The 25,489-nt window shown below is 30.0% G+C and overlaps 3 protein-coding genes across 3 annotated transcripts; 1 reads left to right on the top strand and 2 right to left on the bottom strand.

The window, feature by feature from the left end:
- Positions 1-726: 726 nt before the first annotated feature.
- LOC106719768 (protein ABHD13) lies at positions 727-4,805 on the bottom strand. Its single transcript, XM_045686214.1, has 5 exons — positions 4,423-4,805; positions 2,478-2,706; positions 2,136-2,329; positions 1,718-1,878; positions 727-1,066 (listed from the first exon to the last, which is right to left on the bottom strand). Exons 1-5 carry the CDS (start codon positions 4,568-4,570, stop codon positions 764-766), a joined length of 1,035 nt encoding a protein of 344 aa, XP_045542170.1. The 5' UTR covers positions 4,571-4,805; the 3' UTR covers positions 727-763.
- Positions 4,806-6,925: 2,120 nt separating this feature from the next.
- LOC106720032 (carnitine O-palmitoyltransferase 1, liver isoform) lies at positions 6,926-22,578 on the bottom strand. Its single transcript, XM_045686284.1, has 17 exons — positions 22,236-22,578; positions 17,605-17,772; positions 15,675-15,811; positions 15,381-15,489; positions 14,787-14,954; positions 14,423-14,544; positions 13,857-14,058; positions 13,060-13,259; positions 10,968-11,146; positions 10,611-10,744; positions 10,357-10,382; positions 10,008-10,070; positions 9,586-9,767; positions 8,718-8,923; positions 8,204-8,402; positions 7,866-8,026; positions 6,926-7,094 (listed from the first exon to the last, which is right to left on the bottom strand). Exons 2-17 carry the CDS (start codon positions 17,743-17,745, stop codon positions 6,960-6,962), a joined length of 2,364 nt encoding a protein of 787 aa, XP_045542240.1. The 5' UTR covers positions 17,746-17,772; positions 22,236-22,578; the 3' UTR covers positions 6,926-6,959.
- Positions 22,579-22,644: 66 nt separating this feature from the next.
- On the top strand, positions 22,645-24,766 carry LOC106720033. Its single transcript, XM_045686283.1, has 3 exons — positions 22,645-22,699; positions 23,453-23,586; positions 24,519-24,766. The coding sequence occupies exons 1-3, from the start codon at positions 22,684-22,686 to the stop codon at positions 24,609-24,611; spliced, it is 243 nt and encodes an 80-aa protein (XP_045542239.1). The 5' UTR covers positions 22,645-22,683; the 3' UTR covers positions 24,612-24,766.
- Positions 24,767-25,489: the final 723 nt, after the last annotated feature.

Raw genomic sequence — 25,489 nt, 5'->3', positions numbered from 1 at the left:
ATCCGTTAATGTAAATTGCAATTTAAGCAAAAAACTTAACAATTTTAAATATGCTAAAAAATTGTTTTAAAATTTTAGATAATTCATAGTTGTTCGTGATGAGCATGTTTCGTCATTGATACCTGTCCATTAAGTAGTGCATACATACAAATTTATTTCGATACTTCATATACGTCACTTGTCAAACTTATCATCATAAACATGACAAAGTTTAAGCTACTTTTTTGAAGTTGGGGGCGCTAATGAGCTCCCATAATTTACTTTATGTTATGCCCACCGAGTCAGATAACTTTGTCGGTCTAAATTTGGTTAACATATAATGTGGTTTACCCCAACAAAAAATGTCGAAATTAATCATCTATTTATTTAATGTGGTATTGTAAAAGTTTAAGTTAAACAAGGAATGTTTTTGTGATAAAAAAAAAAACAGTTACTAATTATTATGTTGATGGCTACTTTTGACATAATATTGCTGAGGTAACACACACGACCTTAAGGTAATTCATAAGAAAATACACGCCTAGTTAACGTAAACTTAAATTAAACTTGACATTTACTGGATATAAAAAATTATTAATAATTATTACATTATAAAACGGAGCAATTTAATTGTACTCAAAAAATATGAATAAAACTCTTTGATATAAACTTGTATAGTATTTGATAAAATATCACGTTTTTGTACTAAAATTTCATAAAGATTTTACAGAATTTAAAAACGTCTATATAACATATGAAACATTTCTACCACTAATACAAAGATTTAGACAATTTGTATTGTAGGATCACTAGTGGAGGGATTTTCATTATTTTCATCAATAAAGGGACTTACTTCATTTGGTAGGGAAGGAACGGTCAGGAGGAACTGTTGTAATGTGCCGTAGTAGTCTCTACAAATCCATGTATCATTGTGACCTCCGCCGGTAATCAGTACAATCTTCTTACAAATAGCTCCGCACCTCGTATACAAATCACTCGACATTGTTGGAGGTACTAAGTCATCCTGGGTGCCACAAATAATTAAAGTTGGAGAAACCACATGACCCATTTTCCTCAGTGACATATACTGAAAAAAAAAAAAACACATTACTAAATACGATAAAGTAGATACATTTATTAATCTTTTTTATTAAATTGTTAGTAAATTAATGTATAAGTTATAAATCTATTGTACTTGGGTTTGACATAAAATATCGCAACCTTACAAAAAAAAATTAAAATTTTCTTCACAGATGTGGAGTCAACCAATATGTACCGAGCCAGTGTGATTAACTTAGGCCTAGTCACTTCTAACCTAGGTAGACTCTAAGTCCCTCAGTGGGGACAATGAGAAGGCATTAAGGTGGTCTAAATATAGTCATATTTGTGACTGTGGAAGAAATAACGAGCTAATAGAGATATATACAAAGGAATCTCTGAACTACAATTTCATTCCTATAACATTATTTTGAAATTATGTATCATGGTCAATGACAGTAAAATTATTTCTCACTTATATCATTATATTTGCCATACTATGATTTGAAAGATAGAAAAATTATTGAAACTCAAAAAAACACATGCTTTTTTAGCTCGCGGTCCAAAAACCTTTACTAATTATTTTTAAGTACACTTTAAAAGAAGGCAAAACATATCCGTAACATATTATATCAAATATATAATTTACTAGTTTGTTGCCTCTCATGTAGCTGCTTTTATAGCAGTCGTTGAAATTTACCTTATTTTTGTGACAGAAATAAGGCAACCATTTCAAAATTCTCCATGGTAATAGAAGCTTTGCCATATCTGGAATGCTTGTAAAAGTATTTTCCACAATAAGAGCCCAAATCTTGTTTCTGTACTCGAATCTGGATGCCAGGTCTATAGCTATAGCACCACCTAGAAGGTTTAGTTCAATTAATTTAAAGGAAATATACACTACAGCATATATCAGATATTTTCCATTAAAAGTCGAAATAGCAAAATAGCTGCTTCAAAGACTACACTAAACGAATAAACGAATAGAGATTTGTCAAGTCAGACAATAATTTTTTTTTAAATTTTGATATAACATACAGCCCCAATTTTATTTATTTGTCTAGATAACGCCATCTATGTTTACATTTTGTTAAAATCTGTAATATTCAATTACTCACCCAATGATCTGCCAAACACTATAATCTTTTTCCTGTCAAGATCTGATCTTTCCATTATATAATCAAAAGCTGTCTGTGCATCCTCATAGAGACCATGTTCAGATGGGGAACCTTCAGAGAGACCGTAACCTCTATACTCTACTAATAGAATGTTGATATTTAATTTATGATACAATTCAGAAGCATTGGGTAACCTGTAAAATCAAAAATTTTTACTTAGTCGAAAAAAAAAACCAGTTTATATTTATTTTTCCATGATATTCTAACTGATTAATTTTATTGTGAATAAAAAGGATTATCCTAATAATTATATTAATTACTTTACACAAAGTTAAAACATACCTTTGACCCATATTACCGGCATTGCCGTGGAAAAATATCATAGTCGGTATATGATTGCAGTTTGTTTCTTGTTTTATAAGAAACATGTGAATCTTCAATCCAGTTTTATTTTTGATTTTGATACTTTCATATGGTAGCTTAAAGTTACTCGGTTGTAAAACAAAACCTCTGGAATCCGGAGGTATATTCGGATAATACAGCAAAAGATCTTGTCCAGTATACAATATCCCTGCAAAAAAAATTATGCATCAACATTGCATTTGTTTTCTGAAAACACCTTTTTTCAAAACATGTTAAATAATTCTGATACATTCATCGTTTCTGTTTCATATGGATTATGCATAATAATGTACAACATTCAGACAACCCAGACAATGCAGGCAGGACACATAATGTGATATTTACAGGATGTGTTGAATTTGATTTATATCTGTAGCAAGTACAAGCGCACACAATTCTTGACAAGCAGTTACAAAATAATTTATAACTACAATAAATAAAAAAGTTTTTTTTTATCATGTCATATGAAGAGTCAGTATATATTTCTATGTATCTAGCAATCTATCCCAAATTTCATTGAGATCCATGCAGCTGTTCTGGAGATACCTTGTCATAAACATCCATCCATCCATCCATTGATAAATTAATTATTTATAATCCATCTAAACATTCTAATTTATAATGTTAGTAAGATGGTGTTACAACTATAGTTTTTATTATCGTTTTTTGTTTAAAACAAACAAAATAAAATGAAATATATCAATTGTTTCTAATAAACTGCACCACTTGCCATCTAAGTGTTTCTACTTAAATACTCATTTTCTATTTTTTCATTTTATTTTATTATAAGACTCAAACTTTCTGATTGCTCACGGCCAGTTGTAGGTACATGTACGGCACAGATGAGAGACACTGGAGAGAATAGCAAAGACTAGGGTCTGTTTAGATCCATCAAATACCTAATATGTGCTTTGGATAGCATCTTATGCAATACTACAATGAAGTTTGGATGACATTGTAGTATATTGATTGGTGATCAAATAAAATTTGATATACTACAATTTTCAATTGATATACATATCATTTCATACATAATCATTAAATAAATTTTTGAATTGAACTCAAGAATTGCATATTAATATCAGCCATTATTTACTGTTTTTAGAAGTAATACTAATTTATATAACATATAATTAACTATTTGTGATACAAAATCGTCATAAGAATTTACTAGAAATACTGAAATTTCGAGTTCTATTTTTAAAAACAAATGCAAAATAGTTCCCCGGACCGTCTGTACTCACAGCATGAATTTTAATAAGCTAAGGGGACCCCCTGTTTTGATTTAGCTTTCAGCCAACTGCAGTTGCAATTCAGATCATGTTTATAAAGGGGCTAAAGATAAATATAGCCTGAATTTTATTTGCTTGTAAAGTATAATGGAAATAGCCATCTTAATTTTTAATACTTTTATATGATGCAGTAAAAGATACGTAGAAGACTCTAATATATTATGCTTTACTATAATCACATTATATTACTATTCTGAGATATCATCTCCAACAAATAGTTCAAACATCTTATATGGGTTAAGGAGATTGAACAAGGGCCAATATGTCGAAAACTTAAATTTTTTTATTTTTTAACAAATAAAATAATGTGCTTTAACAGCATTGTTTTATTTTTTAAAAACATTGCTTTATATAGAATATAGAAAATAAAATACATATTTGTAACAATGTATTTTTCGATTGACAATCGAATTTTTTAACTTTAATGAGTTGGATAGTTTCCTGCAAACTTTTCATACATGGTACATAAATAAGTTAGTTTTATATATTGCAGAAATTTATGTTTATACATCCTACAAACATTTTAATTGCCAATATAAATTAAAAATAAATTTGTTAATGGTAATACTATAGTGATGATATAAGTTTCTTACCTGAAAGTCCAGTCATAAAGATACCAAGAGCGGCGAAGAATCCGTAGAACCAAAAAATGACAACGCTTAAAAGGAGGGTGATGGTTGATAAGGCTCCTAATTTGTACAATATCTCTTTCAAAATGTGAAACATATCGTCTACTAACATAATAAATATAAGCGCACTATTTACATGAATTGTTTAAAAACATAAAAGGCACTAGGGTTCGTAAGCTTTAGAAACAATAAAAAGTAATTTATAAGTTTAAATGTTGTGTATATTTTAACCAAAACAATAAAAAGCCACGCTTTACTTTAATTTTGTATGCCAACATATGTCTTAAGTAGAACTTGTAGTTGAGTTTCGTCTCGATAACCGCGAATCGAATTAATAACAGAAACAGAATATGTTTGACAACTTTGACAATACCCAATCAGTGCTGCCAGAAGTATGCCTTGAGATTTTTGCTGTAGCTTGTCGTATGATTTTTTTTAGAAAAACGTCTTTACCGAAATTTTCATAGAAATGCAATATGCACAACGATAAAATAATTCCGTATTCTTTCAAGTCAGTGACAGTCGAGGCTTCTGTCTCTTAAGTTAAAGCCTTTTTCCACTGATCCTTCTATATGATATCTATACCTTTTTCCAACCTTTGTTGCATCGTAGTTTGAAGTTTTGTATTGTACATACAATCCCTCGACTCGGCTTCCCTTATTTATACGTTTTTAATAAGAAAGAGTTTTTTCAGAGAGAGAGATTTTTTTTTCAAAGAGAGTTCAAGTTTTAAGAAATAACAATAAAGTGTGAATTATCGGTATGACTGTCATAGAATACTTTGAGTTGAGTATCTTCTGACGAAACCAAGAAACATACTTATATTTCAGAGTTATAAAGGAATTTGATAAAATCATGATTTTTAAAAGTGCTTCGGCGTTCCGGTCTTCGTCTTTTAAGGAATCAAATAGCAATAGATTTTTAACAACCATTTATTTATTTACATTGTAAACAGTAAAAGAATTATGTTATTAACACATTTTTTAATCGTAAGTAACAAGTTATAACTTAGAACGAATGTGATGATTGTTTATCTGTGTTTCCCAAATAGTCCATTACATGGGATTGCATTTCTTAGAAATAGGTTATAAAATATCTTAAATCAACTGTTAAAACACACATTATTTTAATGATATGTTATTTATGAATACACGTTTAGTTTGCTTATATTTTTTATAAATGGTTTGTAAATTTTTCTAAATGTTATGTACCTACTGCAATATGAATATAAGTCTATTTTTTAATTAGTGAGACTAAATTGACGTGTTATCTGTAATTCTGGTTTGATAAATCGTAACTTTTATCTTTAAGAGACGCTTAGATTAATGTTAAAAATAATGACAACACACTATTTTGGAAGGAAAACATAGACAAATACCGTTTGTGACAATATCACCTATTATTTGTTTTATCTGAATTATTTGATAATTTGTTTTTACGATAGTATTTAGTTTTTAATACATTTTTAATTTGTGTTACTATGTTTTAAATAAGAGCTTTACAGTTTTTTATAACTTATTAGGAAGAATCGAATACGTTTTTCCACATGATTTGAAGTGTAAAAATCTGGCAACACATGAAATGTCATTTTAGTCTAATTAAAAAAATAGAACTTAGATTATTTTTTGTAGGAGGATCATGTTTAGGAAACACTGATATTGAGTATAAAATAAGTCTACATTATCTGAGGTATAAAAGAACTCAATAGGAGCATTCCATTTCTTTACATAATGTGTTTATACTTTAAAATAGTGATTGTTATTAGTATATATAATAAAAAACATAAAGCATCTGTGATTACTTTTTACATTGTACTTGTTACACTTTATAATATAAATACCTTTGTAAAAAACAACTATTCAATCAATTAAAATATAGTTCAAACCACTTCAGAATAAACAATGTTAGTGATTTTTTTAAATGATAGTATATTTTATATTTTTCAAATATTATACAAATATGATTTCGTTACTTGATTTTTATTATATAATAAGCTTAAAAATATATGATCGTATAAAATTATATCTAAACATAACAAATTGTTTTTCTACATTTAGAATGTTACAATATACTCCAAATCTAGATATATTTTGTAACATTCTAGTTTTTATTGTTGAATATAAACTGTGGGTTTACACTGCAGAAACAGGTACAAAGACATATTAGAATGAAGAGGAATAACAAAATATTTTATGTTTTTGCTATACAAATGCAGTGAAAATCTAACCTCAAGTATAAATGATAACCAAAAATGTATGAACTATAAAAATTATTGAATGGATACCATTATTTTCGGTGATGTATTGAATTCAAAACTTACATCTAAAAAAAAAAAGAATCATAAACTACAAATTACAACAACAAGAAAAAAAATTGCATTTATCTATGCTATAAAAGCGTTTTTTGATATTACAATGTAATTTCAACCATTGTAGCACATATATGCAAACATTATTGTTATCTCTATTCTAAAAAGAATGAATGAGATGGTAATATTGTTGTTACACAGGTGTTACAACAGTGGAAACTAACCGTTTTATACCATTATTTTTTTTTTTAAGTTTATTATATTCTGTAAAGAGCTCTTTGATATCCTTCAGAGACCTTTCGATTTGTTTCACAAAGTTGCTTGAGCTCTGAAAAAAAAATCATTAAGAATTCTATAACTTAAGTGACATAATTTCGAACTTAAATGACATAGTGGAGTAGCCTCCATGAATGGATTTTAAAGTATACAGATTTATATGATTTTTCGTAAGCGTAGAATAGCAACGGGTTTTTATCTAATCCAGTGTTTCCCGAAGTGGGCGACAACGCCCCCTTGGGGCCGTTTCAAACCTAGGAGGGGGCGATAAGAGGCTCAAAAAATGGGGGTATTGAAATTAATTAAAGTAATGAAATTATGGTTTTTAAGTTTTAGGGCTGAATAAAAATTAGGGGGCTCTGAAATATAATTGGTTTTCAAAGGGGGCGGTGAAAGAAATAAGTTTGACAATCACTGATTTAATCTTACAAATATTAGAAATGCGAATACTTAAATGGATGGATGTTTGTTTAAAGGTATCTCCGGAACGGCTCAATGGATCTTGATGAAATTTAGTACAGATGTAGAACATAGTCGGGAAGACAAATAGGCTACTTATTAATGTTTTTATATCCCAAGCAGACGGAGTTCCCGGTGACAATTATTTTAAATAAATATTATGCGACTGGTAATAAGATAAGTTGTTAGAATATTATTATAAAAATAACTGAAGCGAAAACTCTGTACTCCCTTTTTAAAGGATATAGTGTAAATGTATGAACATGAAAAGCGGAGTTAAAAGTGTATAAAGCAATGTTTCATAATTAAAAAAACTATAATTTTGAATTATGGCAACCGCTATTTATTAGATAATTATGCATACCGTTATAGGGCAACTCTTCTTGCTCGATACATGGAAGAAGATAGTATCTTCTCCAACAATAATGTATGAAACACCGTAACCGTCGTCTGCAACAGGGCCGAAGCCGCCGCCTGCGCTTACGCATTTCGGATACTTCTTCATATCCAACATGTTCGTTTGACCTGAAAATAAATATGGCATCAGCTGTTTTATGAAGTTATTGTCGTTTTTTTTAAGTTATTCTTCAAAATCAATTTAGATATTGAAAAAATTTTCTTTTCGTGGATTTAAAAACTTGATTTTTTGCGCTGTTTTTGATATGTTATTTTAAATTAGTTTTTTTATATGACATTATTTACCATGTGGTGTTTGACTGGTGGATAGTCGCCACGGTTCATTGAAGACTTCTTGTAGGAAAGGTGAGTCGAGTTCAAGATATTTGGAGACGACATAGAGACAGAATAGATGACGGTCGATGCCCCTTCCCGCCATCGCATCTTGGTAACCGAGTTGGTGACGTTTGCTCGCCTTCAAGAACAGCTGCATGCGTTCTTCAACCTGAAATAAATTACAAATATAATTAAATATTTGTGTCTTTAAATTGTAACACATTGTGGTGAAATTTTAATAGGTATTATACTACTACTTTAGTAGAGTGACTTTAGTCTGCCATGACACATCTTTTGTCACACATAAAGCAGGTGCGCACCTTCAGTTTTAACTGCAAAGTTTAACTGTACACTTAAAACTAAAGGTGTGTACCTTATGCCTCAAATTCTCTTTGAAAAAATAAATATATATTAAAAAATACGTCACGGAAATCAAAACCTATCGTAATATTTTAAGTATTAAAAAAAATATGTTTTATCTTACTGTCGCATTAGGATCTTCCATAGCGCGGACCCATGCAGTACTCTCTATAGTACAGGAGCGAACAGTTTCAGTCCGACCTTCGCGGAACAAGCGCGTCATCGAGGCTTCGTAGGTAAGGCAGAAGCGACCTGCGTCCCTATAGTACGACAGCTGCAGTAACAGCTGGATGAACGCGTCCGGAGACACGCGGCAACTCTTCATGAAACCTAAATACATGAAAAGAATAATATTATTCGAAGTTGAGACTCAAATAAGGATTTCTGAACCGGTGATAATGGCGCTGCTATCACTGTTGTTTGTCAAAATATATATAAAACCCATTAAGACATATAAAATGACATGCCAGCTGCAGTACAAAGAGGATTATGTGACATTTTTGATGTTGACAGGGGGCGCTAGTGAGCTGTCATAATTAAGTGAATGCCTGGATCCTAAGTGGTTCGAATTGTAGTTTCCCGGGGCCAATGCCTTAATAAATAAATTAAAAAATTCCCGGGGTTTAGGATTAGTCAGTTGAGTTAATTTATAACCAATTTTTCAAGGTGACTCAATTTTTTTTTTTATATTACATGTGTAAGCAAACATTTGAATTGACTGTTAAACTACATTTCGACTGTGCAAATGGAAGTTATGTAGCAAGGTTTATATTAAGCGACCACTATAAGCATCAAGGTGCAGATGCATTGACTTTATTGATCAGACAAGAGAACAGAAACACTTCTTTCCCATTCATCCTTCCAACCGTATAATTATTTTGTTCGGTTTAAAAAAAAGAAGAAAAAAATGTTTTTTTTTATCTAATTAAAAAAATACCACATTGCATGGTGAATATTATTAAAAAAAATAAGCGGTGTATGGATGAATATACCTTTTCCATATTGGGTGTAGGTTAGTATACGTAAGTCAACATCATTTAGTAAATTCTGGGCAACATTATAAGACACATCGATTCCTTTCATTAATTCTTCTTTGTTCAAGTCCCATTGCAATCTTATTGGTGGTGGAGGAGCTGTTTCTATAATACCATGTGCATTGCCATCTGCTGTATAACTAAAAGCAATAACATTTTAACATACAATTAATAATAATAGAAATAAACTCATTTAATCCAATCAGAAAGTAAATGTTAAAAACATGCTGGAAGGAGGGAAAAAACACAAAAACTATAAAAAAAAATCAACAGGCATGTACATATAAAGAAGTATAAAAAATCAAATAATAATTTAATGAAATAATTCGTATTTTTAAATTAAAATCTTTTGATTTAAAAAAATATTGTTTTATAATTACCCATTCTGTAATTCAAACCAGATAACATATTCCCAAAGATGACCCATTACAGGTGCATCCGCCCTGAAAAGAAAATGGACGAAAAAATTATTTTCTATGAAAAAAAACCATAATAACTTTTTCATTTCAAAAATATTTATAAACTGTTTTGTGCTGTCAGATGTGCGACTTAAGATTTTTATATTTTTTACAAACAAAAGGAATTAACCTGAAAGAGTAGAATTAATACATATATTACTCAAGGGAATATAAATATATAAAATTATTTAAAAAAGGTTTCATTGTTTTATGTCGTATGAATAAATATTTTTTTATAATTTTGATAATATGCATTAATATTATTGCTCACCAAGTATGCTCAGCATTGAATCCGACCTGTGAAAATTATAATATCAATTAACCAAACATTTCCAGTGAAAAAAAAAACAAGAAAAAAAACTGATTTCTGTTTTTTACTCAAGAAAAATATGAGGGATGACAATAAATATGTTTTTACAAAATACACATAACATTTGCATGAACATTTTTTTGAATATTTAATATACTTATGACAGGATGTTTTTTTTTATATAAAATAAATCTTTGTTAATTAATAATACTTACGAATCCATTTTTGCTGAAGCAGAGGTTAAAAGATTTGTCGAACCAACGATCATGTCCTTGACCATGCAATAGTATACGACAGTATTCATCTAACTTGCTAGGATCGTTCTCATCATATCCATACTCTTTATCATCTGAGAAATCATATTTTTTTTAATACCACTTATTAAACAAAGAAATAAAATCAGACTGTCTTATAACTTGTTAGCTATCCAATCACATTATTATGCAATGAATTCTGTTGACTTATGAAAAAATAATTACAATAAGATGGACGAAAATATTGTTTGAGTGTTTCGGCAGTGTAAACTCAGTAAATCAATGAGAAACATAAACAAAAATGAAATATGAACATACCAAGGCATACATTGAAAGCAGCTCTTTCAATGCAGTGTAGCGAGGTACGGTTGTGTCCTCTATTGAACCATGTCTGTCGTATATGAGCCCAATGTGATCTTTCCCCGGCAGTTAATGCGGCAACCCGCTCTTCCCCTATCATCGGTTCCGAATTATCATGAAGGACTTGTTCGATTTGACTAGAGATCACATGTAAAAGAAAAAACAGACATCACTCTAAGTTCGGGGTGAAAAGGCCTTATACAACCATGTTGGTGGGCTTTGCTAAAATGACTAGACCGAGGGCTAATGGAATGCAATTTTTCTACAATTATTTTTAATCTGATGTATGTTTCAATTTAAAATTAGACACGGTTATTTACGCTCCAATTTGACTGTAATTTTTTAAAATCGCCTTTGTGTATGTCTACCATAGTTTATCACAGTCTTACTTATAAATACGAATGTTTGGATGGATGGATGGATCTATCCAAGATGTTACGTATCTTCAATATAGCTAAAGGGTTCTCGTTGAAATTCTTTGAAAGTTCAAGTATTCTTTGTAATTCCGCCCGGACGTAATCACGGGCGATAACTAGTTATAAATACGAGTAATAGGCAACATCCAATTGGTAACAAATATTGAAATTTGTTTAGTAATTAATAATAACTGATTAAATTGCCGAATAAAGATATAAATTTTGTTAAATAATATCAATCAATGTGAAAATTATCTTTTCATCTAATTAATATTTGATCAGATAAAACATTAGGTTGTTTATTTCAATTACTGATACACATGTAAGCATAATAGCATTTTGATGTGAAACATCTATAGGCTCACTTGTAAACCGAATTGTTGGCGTGGCGACGCTTGCCGTGGCGACGGGTCGCCACGCTATACTGAAGTATAGATACATATATATATATATTATTTTAATAATATTATCTTTTATGCATATTGTACACACACGATGTTTCACATCTGACAGGCGTCCCATGACGGCTCACATTTTTTTTTGTAAAATACGAAACAGAATTTAGACACGTGTTGCTGCTATCTACTAATCTAGATTCTATTCAAGGTTCTAGCGTATTGTTATTTTTTTTAACTAAAGAATATAGAAGCTCGTGGTATAATAATGTCGAGTCATCCCTACCAAGCAGTAAAGCGTATTTATTTTTATCTATTGATTTAATATCAAGATTACATTATTTTTAGGTAGGTACTTATAGTATCCATTATATATATGTATTATTATTTAGTAAAATCTTGTGTTAATATATGAATTGTATATAACCAAAGCATATTTAGATAATTAACTTCAATTAATAATATTGTATCAATTAGTTATGCTATGAAATTTGTTTATTTGAACTATGCTACGAGTTATGTAATTTATATCAGGAAATTAATTGCATAGAGTAATTATGGAAAATGTCTAAAAGCGTTTTATATATCATTAAAAAAATTCTTTACCAGTAAAATAACTAAATCAATTTAATAAAGTTTTCATGTGTTTCGTAATGCTTAAGAAGCTTCTAGGTTTCAAGAAATTAGACAACTTTATGCATAACATAGTAGGATAAATTTTTAAAATTTAAGTCATTTGGTAATCAACATGTTTTCATCTTTTATAGAACTAGCTTTTACCCGCGACTCCGTCCGCGCGGAGTAAAAAATAGAAAACGGGGTAAAAATTATCCTATGTCCGTTTCCTGGTTCTAAGCTATCTGCCCACCAATTTTCAGTCAAATCGATTCAGCCGTTCTTGAGTTATAAATAGTGTAACTAACACGACTTTCTTTTATATATATAGATACTAGCTTTTACCCGCGACTCCGTCCGCGCGGAGTAAAAAATAGAAAACGGGGTAAAAATTATCCTATGTCCGTTTCCTGGTTCTAAGCTATCTGCCCACCAATTTTCAGTCAAATCGATTCAGCCGATCTTGAGTTATAAGTGGTGTAACTAACACGACTTTCTTTTATATATATAGATTTGTAGATTCATCCTAACCCATTCAGCAGTTTTAAAGTTACCTGATAACAAATATCCATCCATTCAAACTTTTATACATACACATACATATATGTAAAATTGGAAACTCACCGTTGTATTTCCACAGGTCTAAGTAATCTGCCTCTAGAGTAAACCATTAGTTTGAAATAGCGACCCTTGTGATAAACGGTGACATGAGTAGAGTCCTGGTAGTGTACCAACTTGTCCGTCTCTACTCCAGGAACGCGTACCGTGTTGAATAGACGTTCATACTGCCATGAACACAATGGTACCATATTTTGAAGCATTATCTGGAAACAAATTTATATTATAACTAGCTGTCGCCAACGACTTTCTCCGTGAATTAAAAAAAAAAAAAAAAAGTAGCCTATGTGTTCTTCCAGACTATGTTCATCTGGGCAAAATTTCATCAAGATACATTGAGCCGTTCCGAAGATACCTTCAAACATCCATCCATCCATCCATCCATCTAAGCATTCGCATTTATAATATTAGTGAGATAACAAGATAATAAGAAATCATATCTTTCTCATCACATTTTGTTATCTACTTTCAAACTATAGCCCTTGTAACAATTGTCGCGGACATTGATGACGTAGGAAAAGATTAACAAGCTAACCGTTATCTACTTTGCCTTCTACCATTTATTATATTTGTCGAGAGAAGAAAAGAGAAGAGCTACTAAGTGCTCATCTTAGCTACATTTCGCAACTCAATAAGGTAAAAAGATTATTTAAATTTAATGTAAATGAATTAGCTTAAGGTTAAATTTAATTTAAGATAAAAAGATTGCTACAATGATCAGTTATGTGCTACTTTAAGAAAAAAAACTAAAACCCCCCTTCTTATAGAAGTCGGTTAAAAATGAGACAATATCAAATAGTTACCGGTTCTAATTCCTGTCTTTCGATAAGTCTTCTGAACTGTAGACAGAAGTGTATTATTGCGCCAGCTCTCGCGGCCTGGTTTGTTGTGGGTCTAAGTAAGATAGCATCAGTACCGTAGAAGTTTGAATTAACCATCAATGGGGAGCGACCACGCAAATAAACGTATTCCTCCCACCAATCCGATACGTAGTTGCTTGACCACCTGCAATGTATTTTTCAGTATTAATTTTAATCGCCTTTTTTTCTTTAAACCTTGCTTTTCCACTACACAAAAAAATTCTGCATCGAAAAAATAATATTTCGTACTTCGCATTTGAGTTGATTGTAATGAAAATTGGATAATTTCTGCCTGATTGTCCGCAAGTCTACCTTTGTTCCGTTATCTCTGAAATGTATCGGTTGTATCGATTTTGACGGGACTTTTACTAGAAGGTAGAAGTGTGCAGGATTAACTTAGGCTACTACTAATTCTGCGCTGACGAAGTGTCTTTCGACTTCTATCATTATTATATAATTCGCTTTTAAAAAACTGAAAAATGTTATAATATTGAGGTGTAATACGTTACCATGATTTTAAAATTAGGTATCTTTGTAATTTAACTGCTATCGTCTCTTCAAATTCTTTAGCAAGTCTTTCAACTCGTTGGTAATTTTCATCATCTAATAACGGACGGACACTATTCAGGTACTAAAATATAAAATTATAAGTTAAAATTAAAACAACTTATTTGATATTTTCTTTTATATTATACTGACAAGTATATTATTCTGACCATCTGAAGAAATTATTGATGAAATACACTTGAACCGAAATTATTAATTTATTTTATTTTAGTCGATATTACCGCATATTAATAGCCTTAAAACTAAGGAGATATAATCATTGAAGAGATAAAGTTTATCTTACTTTTAAAAAAAAATAATGCTTACCCTTTTCATAGTATCTTTAACAGACGGCAATGGAAGTCTAGGTAGAGATCCTTGAAAACTGTACAGCTTAGGTTTGTTCCAGCCTGATAGAATTTTGACAACACTAACCCATAGCATTGTTTTAAATGATATCCTCGCTCCGGGCGCTCGAGATTCATACATCCAGCCCTACAATTATTACATATATATTAAGAAAGCAAAGTTTAACATACAATCATTTGAAGTAACACGAGTTCTGAGAAATCAATAAGTTAGACTTACTGACTTACTTTTACCAGTTCTGTGGTAGTTTACTAATGGAATTGGAGCGTTCGGTGCTGGCAAATTCAGTTTATGTGGTATAAGTGAAAAATTTCAAATATCGTGGCATAGAACGTTTTAATCTAATCTATTCAAAATTAATTAAGCCATTCCAGCAACAAGAATTCGCGAGAATAATCGACCCTTATGATTAAGAAAGTTCCCTTAAGACATCTGATATGAAATGTAATTCTGAGAGAAAGTCAATTATCCTCTAGTTCATCGGCGAAAAATTATTTCAAATAAATTAGTAAAATAAATAAATAAAGTGATATAAATTAGGTATATTATTACCTTGTACATGAGTAAAACTTTAAGCAGATACCGCATCAGGAATATGACTGATAACCACATTGTGAGAGCTGCCAATAAGCAAGCTATAACTTGCCACATAGTAGTTGTCCTATATATGAAAGAAAAAGCCATGAACTTACTTATATGTTGCACTACAACGTTGTGTTACAACTACAACATATAAGTAAAATATCAAAGCAACATAAAAATGTAATGAAATGTGAAACAATTTGGTTGTAAAATAATAATGATGTAGTAAATGAGATTTGTTTTAAGATAATTTAAAAAAAATACCCAGGCAAAACAGCTAATGCTTTTTGTACTAGTCCAAAAGGTATATTAAAGCCGCCAAAATGTGTTGCCACTAGCAACGCCCATAAAACGTATAGAGATTGAAGATGGCCCGGGTACACGCCATTGCTTACACTGTTCTGTAAAATAAATAACAAATATATATATATAGCCAAGGTTATGAATAGAAAGTGTCAATCAAAATAATTATAATGAAAAAAAAAACATTACCTTGAAATTGTAAAAACTCAACTTTCCAAGTACGAAATTAAAACAACTCAACATTCTAAATTTCATAATTATCACTTAAAATAAATCTTTAACATATTCCATGATAAGACTATTTTTTTTAAGCATACGTAAGTTAAAAGTGAAAATTAACTGAGTATATTTAATAAACGAAGTATAGTTATAAAGAACCACAGGGTCGCTGTCAATTCTTAGAATGAACAGTATTTTTCAAATGTTCGCATTTAAATGTCTTTTGACAATAGGCTTTTTCTAAAGTCTGAATTCATTACAAAATCAAATGCCATCTTCACACGGGGACGGAACCGAGAGGTAGAGCAGAAGACTGCAGTACTCCTATTGTTTGAAAGCACACGCCGCCTAGACAAAACATTACTGAAGCGTATACTGCAATGCCTCTCAGTTATTTCCACGTGTGAGACTGGCATAAGTCATTTAGCCTTTATCTGCTTGAATAATTTATGTAAAAAGAACTGAAAATAGAAGTAGACATACACGCGAATACTTAAACATTTACGAGCAATCAATACAGGCAATAAGGTTGTAAATTTTTATATATAAGTTATGTACCATTTCTATTAGCACCGCCGCGGCTGCCATAGAAACAGCAGTCGCATGCTGCCTGGTAATAATATAATTACCTCTAATTATTGGGATCATATACGAAGTAGATCTTACTTGCCTGATCGAAGAGAGCAATGAGTTGATTAACTTTGCTCCCAGCGGTCAAGTACAGTCTGTCGATTAGTGCATAATGCACATTGAAGTGTGCACGCATATTGTGTGAGTAATCAAAGTATTATTTAATATTGAATCGCGCGAATTCAAGTCTACAAAAGATGTTCGTACACAACATAACTTCGCGTAAAAGGACCCACCGGAACCGACAATTGCATTGCGAATAGTGGTCAAGGAGTACATTTATAGCACCAGTCACGTGTTTGTTGGACATAAAACGTGATGTTTAACCAGACTAGAACGCTACACAACAGTTTACCTATATAGGTACTAAACACTATAATTGAGGAAGGACCAAGCCAATTTTTGTCATTATGGTTAATGTCGGACTTCGCAGATCTAATGGTCAAGCAATATTAGTAACATATCAAACCCATGGTGACATGATTTTGTTATGACATATATCTAAATGGTTTTACTATATTCCTTATATTATTTAGAAATATATTGCGATAACTCGGTCAAATTATAAATTCAAAAGATATTTTAGGTATAAGTTGTGCAGATTATCAGTCATTACAGTTGGTGCGAAGATCGAATTCAGGTTACTAAAAAATTGCAAACGGAAAATGTTTGACTCAAAAAATCCCCCAAGATTCAGTCGATGTTAATGTCCGCCTTCTTGCATTCCATGTGAACTACCGCCAAAAAACATGTATACGATCACAACAAACACACATATTATTTAGTCTTATAATTATCTCTTTTTATTAGTTATATGACCGGACAATTCGCACAACAGCTAGTGGCTATTACTTCAATGGCATGATCACGGATTTATTTCACAATCGATTTTAACAACCGGATTTCTAGTTTTTCCGTTATTTACCGTTAATTGTTCAACGTTTGTCATGTGTCCGTTATTTAGCAGCAACTGTCGAAATTGTACAACCTATTACCTATATTGAAACATTGAATTAAAGAAAAAAAAACGTAATCTACAAACCCTGAATCGCGCTAATCGTTTCTTCCAGGACCTTAGGCCAGATTCCCACACCAAATAGAGCACCTCCCGATCAAAGTTGACGTCCCATCCGTCGTGGGTAATTGCAAAAGAGAACGCGACCGCAGAGTGTGCTTCCGCCATCTTGAATTAGCTTCACTCGACCCCAACCTGTACGGTACAATTTTTTTTAACACTTGATTCATAGGACACAAAAAATATTGGTTTATTCCCCATTGACACAAAAAACCGTATCAAACCATCTTTCAAAGAAAAAAATGTAAAGAAGGTTGCTTCATAGAAGGTTGGAGGTAATTTTTTCGTATTAATAGAATATAAAACCAAATATTTTTACTAATAATAAATTCCATTCACTACGATATCTTTTTTTATAAAATATTCATAAATATATGTGTGTTACACATAAGAGTACAATATATAAATCAAATTTCGCATTATGCAATACAAATATACATTTTATTCAATCATGAATATTTCGATTAGTCTTCTTATAAAGGAACAATAGATAGCAAGCCGTTTGATAAATACACTTGTGTTAGAACAATGAATGAAGACCTAAGAAATATCAATGTGGAATTAATCAGAACAGAATAACTTTTAAGTATTCCTTCAATCTGTACTAGAATTACCTATATAATAATAAATACAACATTCGTTCCTTATAACTATGTTTGATATCAGCTATCCGATAACCTAGTATAGTTTAGCTACGTCTGTGTTTCATAGTTTCGTACATTTAGAATAACTTTAAATTGGAAACATACGAAACATTAAAGGTCATTCATTCTCATAAAGTTGTTTACTCTTAAATAAGAATTTTGCAATTCACTATATTGTTAATTATATTTATAACTAGCTGTCGCCAGTAACTCTGTCCGCGAGGAATCAGTAAGCAAATAGTAGCCTGTGTGTTCTTCCTGAATATATCCATGCCAAATTTTATCGAGATCCGTAAAGCCGTTCTGGAGATACCTTCAAACAAACATCTATCTAAACAGTAGCATATATAATATTAAGTATGATATATAAATACTCAACATAATATGTTTGGCAAAAATATTTTATACTGCGTTTTAGTTGTATATGTGTGGCAAAAGATCTTGTGATTTTAGTACTAAAATCAAAGATTTTAACGTAACAATTAGATTATAGTTTATTTCTTTAATTCATATTAATATTACTTAACAAAGTTAGACATTAAATATCACGAACAACACTTTTTATATACTTAATTCCTAGTTAATTAGTGAACAGATATATAGTTAGCTGATAATAAATTGTGTCACCAAACGGACGTTTCTATTCGGATTATTAGCTAATTAATTTTATAGCAAATTATGTTTATATCACTACATAATAATATTTCCGATGTCACACACATGTCACGCTTTGGTATATATAGATAATGGATGTTACAATATTTATTTATACTATCTCTGCATCTAGTTCAAACTTTTCTATCTCGTTTTTGATTACATCTGGTGTTGCGTTAACATATTTTAGTTGTTTGGTACAATTTGAATAGATTTAAAATGTTTATAATCGATTAACTTTCTTCTTTTCTAATTTGATGCAACTTGATATTGTTTTAATCTCGAATAACTTTTATTTTACTCAGTAAAACAAATTAATGGTTGTAATTGTAGTGTAATGTACCGGTCATCTTGTTCATGAAACGCCAAGCTTTATTAATCAGAATATCTGAGTATCAAAACAAAGGAGGAAAAGCAGAGAATCCAAACAAAATTAAGTATCTTTACGTAACATGAAAACTATTCACTTTGTAATCGACTTCGTTGCACACCTCAAACAAATTTCACTTAAAACAATGCCAAGATTCAATTGTTTGAATAGATCAAAGGTCGCGTGAACTTGTTCACATCGTCCGACCAAATTTTACTGTCCCTAAAATAAATTGTTTACAACAAAACACCCTTGTATTAAATTAAACATAACTAGTAGTCGCCAAGTGATCGAAATTCGACCATAATTTAAATCTAGCCATTTTAATTAAAAAATTAAATGTGGTCGGTCTTCTTAACCACTTTAATTTTTATTAAGTTTAAGCTTCAATTTTTTTTAATTATAATAATAATAGTCAATTTTCAGCAATTATGAAGAGAAATGACTAACATCATCTTACTGATATTATTAATGGGAATGTTTAGATGGATGGATGTTTATTTGAAGGTAAAATTTGGCATAAATGTAGAGCATAGTCTGGAAAAACATATACGTTACTTTTTAAGTTTTATAATGCCGCGCGGACAGAGTCGCGAGCGACAGCTAGTTATCTTATATAATTAACTTAACAAGAAGTCAAGTCGTAAATAATTTAGAAACTTGTTTTAAGAAATAAAGTAGTAGAAAAGAAGTGAACCAATTTAAATTTTATTTAAAAATTTAAATAGATTTTCATTTATAATTAAATAAAAATATTAATAATAAATTCATGTAAATATACTCATTTATAAATGAGTATATTTACATGAATTTATTATGTTAATTACTTTTTGAGAAATCATAATTAACAGTTAAAAATAATAAATGTTAAATAAACAAATTACCTATAAGGGATAACTTACTCTTATAATAGTAATGAAGATAATGTGATTAAACTTAATTTAACACCCATACAAAAACACATTGGTCTGAATCCTTTTAAAAACCGATAATGTTTTTGTAAATGTAAATGTAATACAGTGGAAACCCATGGTAAGATATTTCTTTGATTACATTATTAAAAATAAAATGTTGCACAAAAAGAACTGGCAAGAAAAGAATTACGCAAAGCAAGAAAAAAAATGTAAATGTCATCATGACAAAATGTACTATAAGTACTATACATAAAATGCTTTATGACTATTTAAACTGATGTGTAGTCAACATGCATTGTATTAAAATCTTCAAAATAGTCAATTTTTATTTTGCTTCAGTTAATTTTCAGAATTTTCCAAATATTGTTTTTTGTTATGAAAGACGTAATCGTAACTACACACTGTTATTCTATTAAATAGAAATTATTACCATAATTATGCTTTATATTTTTACCAAATTTGGTAAAAACACTTGACACACTCTGACACTTATTCTCAGAATTATTTTTTGCCATTGTTAATATTTTGGCTTACTACCATGACTCTTATTATTATGGCTTTACTACAGAGGTAGCAGTAAAAAAAAACTAGATCTTGCAAAACATTAATCCCTTTCTCATGACTAGGTAGGTAATATTGTACATTACTTCTTTCTAGGTTCTTTTACTTTATATGAACTTTATCCATCCAACCTGAATTTATAAAAGAATAATTTTGTTGAGATAAAATCCATGTAATGTGGAAGCAAAATGTTTCGACAATAAAAGGGATTAAAAGTTTTATTATAACTTAGTTTTAATATTTACATTGGTAAGCGTTAACTAGCACAGTTTTAAAAGACTAATTTGATCAGATGTATCAGCCTGTTCAAATGAGTTTGAACCAAATTGAGCAAATATTATAAAACTGTTTTGTTTATTAAATAAATAATTAACTTTTTGTTGTTATTGAGGAATTTTCTCCCCTTTACACACAATAAGAAAAGCTGTATTTTAAAATGTAAGAGTTCGAAATTTTAGAGCCTTGGATGACCAAGGCTGTTGTAAATCTGTTGTCTTATTATATATTGTTTATTTTACTCACGTTTTGGCACAGGTGGCACAATTATATATTTTGTCAAAATACCACAATAGGTTAACTACCATTTCACTAGACTATTGAAACATGACTGCACGGTCTGACATGGGGAGTAGGTGCATAAGACAACCAAGACGGAAGTCTATACACCACAGTCATGATTGACAAACAAATAATGATGACATTATCAAATAATTATTGAGACGGTCTAGTTAAATTGTATGTGAGTGTGTGTATTTGATAAGACTTACCTTATCAAAAATCTAAGAGGACAAAATTAAAAGAGTACATCCTGTTATTTATGATTGAAAAATGTAACTTTTTTATGTACATTTATTTTTATTTTTAGTCTTTATATTCTATTAATTAAGAAATAATTTCAGTCCATTACAGAAAGTATAACTTTAATAAATTCACCAAAACTTTAGTATTCAAGTAAACAATTTTTTTTAGTAAATCATAGGAAGTATTTGTTGTGTAGTGTGTTTATATCATAAACAAATTTAAAATTTATGTTGTCATGATGACCATTTTGAACAAATCTATTGGATAACGTTAACGTAAAATAACGTAACGTTAATTTTAAAACAAGTTTATTTCCCTAAAATAAAAGAGAAATCGTTTTTATCACACACAGCTACACAAACACAATACACTGACATAATTATATAAATAATTTAACACGTTCGCAGTGGTACACGCACACACGCAAAGCTGGTGTCAAAGTCTAATCCGCCGAGGCACTCTCCATGGATATACGTGGATTTTATAATTATATGCTTACTGTCTACGATCCAAAACAATATTTAATTTTCATTGTGTTGAATACGACTTACAATGGTTTTTGTAGTGAATGTTTGATATTATCCAAAATTAAAATTATAAATTACTTGTATCTTAAAATATGTTAAACAAATTACATAAAATAAAGATTCTTACCTGCCTAACTTCTCAATGGAAAGAGACGAACAGCTTGTTAACTTTCTATGTAGTTGCCACAATTTAGTTTGGAAGTAGGTACTGTTAAAATAACAGTACCTTTTTGGTTATTATTTATATACCACTATTTATCATTGTGTCGCGGCATGTCTACCTGTTCTATATTACTTATTTCTAAGAAATGTCGTTTTCCCCCTAAAAATACTAATAACAGAACAAAAATTTTAATTAATAAAGGAATTATTAATACGAAACTAGGTTGTACCTAACAATCGTTTCATCAAAAGTTAACACAGCTAAAGACAGCGCAGCGACAAACTAAAAACGAATGAGGAGTGAGAGGAGGAGGAGGAGCGAGGTCGTATTAATTTAATATTGCCAGATTGCATGCAAATTTTATTTTTGTTGCCACCGCCACTTGCTCGGCACCGAACAGCTTAAGCTGTGGATGAGGGAGATAAGGCGTAAGTTTAATAAATAGAATACTAAATAATCTTATCTGTGTGGGACAATGATTAAGTTTATTCAATGTAATTGTTTCTTTTTTTTACAGTTTTTTCTGCGTAAAATATATCTTTAAAAGAGACAGCGTAAGTGCCAATGTCAAATCAAACAAACGTCACTTCAAAAAAGTAAATAATGATAAATTTTAAGTCTCTTATTAATAAAACATATTCTGATTTAAATATGTACCACGACACATAAATCATAAACGTTAAATTTATTTACATATATGATAAATTTCATTTGATAGTAACTTGAATGAGGTTGTTTATTTGATTAATTTAGTTAAAGACCGACACTGCTTTTAGTTGTAGAAAATATACTTTAAAATGAGTTTGCGTTCTTTGACTAAAGGGAGATTTCTGATCGCCATTTTAATCTTCACATTCTTTGTCTGGATTGCTTATTTATATTTGAATAGTCTACAATCAGATTATAACAGTACTGAATCTGGAAACCGCTGTATGTCTGAGCTGACATCAATAAAATATCAACTAAATGGTAAATGAACTAGTAATTAATTTGAAAAACTAAGACCCTGACTGACGTAAACCTTATTTTACTTAGGTGAAGATTACAAAGTGTGATAGTAGTATTTATTAGAAAAATCGGACATGGTGAAAAAATAAACCCATTCACCTAATAAAAGCCACGTCTAGCCACGAAATTACCCTTAATTATAAATAATTACAAATAAATATTTTTATGTTTAGTTGTTACAGAATATAAAAACCGTATCGATAGATTATTAACAGAGACACAAAAAGCCCGTGAAGCAGATAAGGGGAGATACAAAGATGTGTTAGAAAGTTGTGGAGCAATGAAGCAACATATAGCAATATGCCAGGTATGTGAACTTTTTATTATCCACCTCAATATGTGCACCTACCTGCACATGTCTTTATGCCTCAATATGCTTAACATTGTATTCGGCTCAGCAATTCAAGCAATGTTTTAAGCAGGCGAAATACTTTCCCTATTTTGTCCTTAAAAGTTTTGCCTATGCTCATACTTCTGTAGTATTTGCCATTTTAATTAAAAAGTTAAAAACCAGAGTAATTGTCTGTCCAATGTACCAACTCAAAAGCTGTTTAGCATAGTTTATTTACTTACCTTTAGGATGTCTCATAATATGATAAAATAGCAGGTAGGGAGAAATTTGTGCAAAGTTAGTCCAACTTGTTCATGATTGAAATTAAACCTTTACATTTAAAGTGCATTTTGGGTATCAATTCAATTCACATTATCATCAAGATTCAATTCACATTATCATGTGCATTTTGTTTTTGTTTCTATCAAAGTTTATTATCACTAATGTAATTTTATCATGTACCTATTAGTGTTGCATTGCTGCAAAATTTGTTTTTTTTTTTTAAATATATTAGATTCTTGAAGTAACATAAGTTCATTATAATTATTAACTGTCATATTTCTATCAACAATTGCAATTATGCAGGTCATGACCACACCAATTATTACCTACAACCTCATTATCGGATAATGCAATATTAACTAATAGTTATTAGTGCTTGAAACTGTACCGACCAAACAAAACATAATTTAATTATTATTTTTTTGCCCGTGACTCCGTCCCCATGGAATAGAAAAAAACCCAGTAGCCTATGTGTTCTTTCAGATTATGTTCCACGTTTATGCCTAATTTCACCAAGATCAAGCTGTTCTGGGATACCTTTTAACAAACATCAATTCTTAAAGCCATCCAAATTTGTATTTATATTATTTAAAAATTTGGAAGAGTAAATCATTATTTACTTTCAGAGTCAGTTTGAAGATCTACAAAGTGAATGCAAAAAAGTAAAGGAGGATTATGACAAATTGAAGATAGATGCAGAAAAGATCAAAACATCTTGATGTTTTGGTGGTTTTCTATTCGTCATGTGAATATAATAATTCAAATTCACATGCACCGCACATGCACATGCACCGATAAATCGGATGTCACTATTATACACTTATTTCTACAGATATAATAAGAATTCAATGAATGTTTTGGCTGTGAGAACACATAGAGAGTTGTATAAGTGAGATATTTTTTTAATTAGAATTTGAATTTAATATATTTTATGATTGTCATTTTAATAGTAGGTCAGTGTAAATACTGACAATACATTTTGATATAAATTTACATTATAGATGTATGTAGATTATTTTTTTAATATTTTTATAAAAACTTATTTTATGGAAATTAGGCATAAGTGATATTGTATAAATAAATAATAATAATAATATAAGTAATGTAGGTAGTAATAACATTAGAAATATTAAAATGTTCATTTTGAAAGTAGTATCCATATATGTATGCTTAAATTAAATTAATAAATTTACATGTTCTCCTCAGAAAATTAGTACACAAATTGATAAAACGTTTAGAATTTGTTACATAAAGATTATTCCGTCATTTTTATTAAATACTTAGAGCGAAAAAATTGTCGAAAAGATTATCATGAAATTTGACACAGTTAATGTAAAACTATTATATATAAAAAATCTATTATAATCGATATTTTTTTATTATAAATTATGGTTGAATTCCGTACTATGAGAGACTAATGTTTATTTATAATATATTCATATTTATCTGTAAACATATGACACACTCGAAACTTATGCCCAGTCATCTTGATAAATGTAGCAGTCTAGCGAAACCCGGATTTTGATAAAGAAATTGTAACTTAACTTTATCTAATCACTATGTAGGTATATGAATATGTGTTTTAGTTCACTATGTC

The sequence above is a fragment of the Papilio machaon genome, chromosome Z (genome assembly GCF_912999745.1).
Source record: "Papilio machaon chromosome Z, ilPapMach1.1, whole genome shotgun sequence".
NCBI classification, from domain to species: domain Eukaryota; kingdom Metazoa; phylum Arthropoda; class Insecta; order Lepidoptera; family Papilionidae; genus Papilio; species Papilio machaon.
This window is presented reverse-complemented; position numbering and strand designations above follow the sequence as displayed.

Excerpts from the sequence above, each read along its gene's own strand:
- LOC106719768 (XM_045686214.1), bottom strand. The coding sequence starts at position 4,570 with ATGTTAGTAGACGATATGTTTCACATTTTGAAAGAGATATTGTACAAA. Across the intron at positions 2,707-4,422 it reads CTTTATGACTGGACTTTCAG|GGATATTGTATACTGGACAA; the intron begins GTAAGAAACTTA and ends TTTTTTTTGCAG. Across the intron at positions 1,067-1,717 it reads ATTTCTGTCACAAAAATAAG|TATATGTCACTGAGGAAAAT; the intron begins GTAAATTTCAAC and ends TTTTTTTTTCAG.
- LOC106720032 (XM_045686284.1), bottom strand. The coding sequence starts at position 17,745 with ATGGCGGAAGCACACTCTGCGGTCGCGTTCTCTTTTGCAATTACCCAC. Across the intron at positions 15,490-15,674 it reads GCATTAGCTGTTTTGCCTGG|GACAACTACTATGTGGCAAG; the intron begins GTATTTTTTTTA and ends TTTCATATATAG. Across the intron at positions 10,071-10,356 it reads TTCAATGCTGAGCATACTTG|GGCGGATGCACCTGTAATGG; the intron begins GTGAGCAATAAT and ends TTTTCTTTTCAG.
- LOC106720033 (XM_045686283.1), top strand. Across the intron at positions 23,587-24,518 it reads AACATATAGCAATATGCCAG|AGTCAGTTTGAAGATCTACA; the intron begins GTATGTGAACTT and ends ATTTACTTTCAG.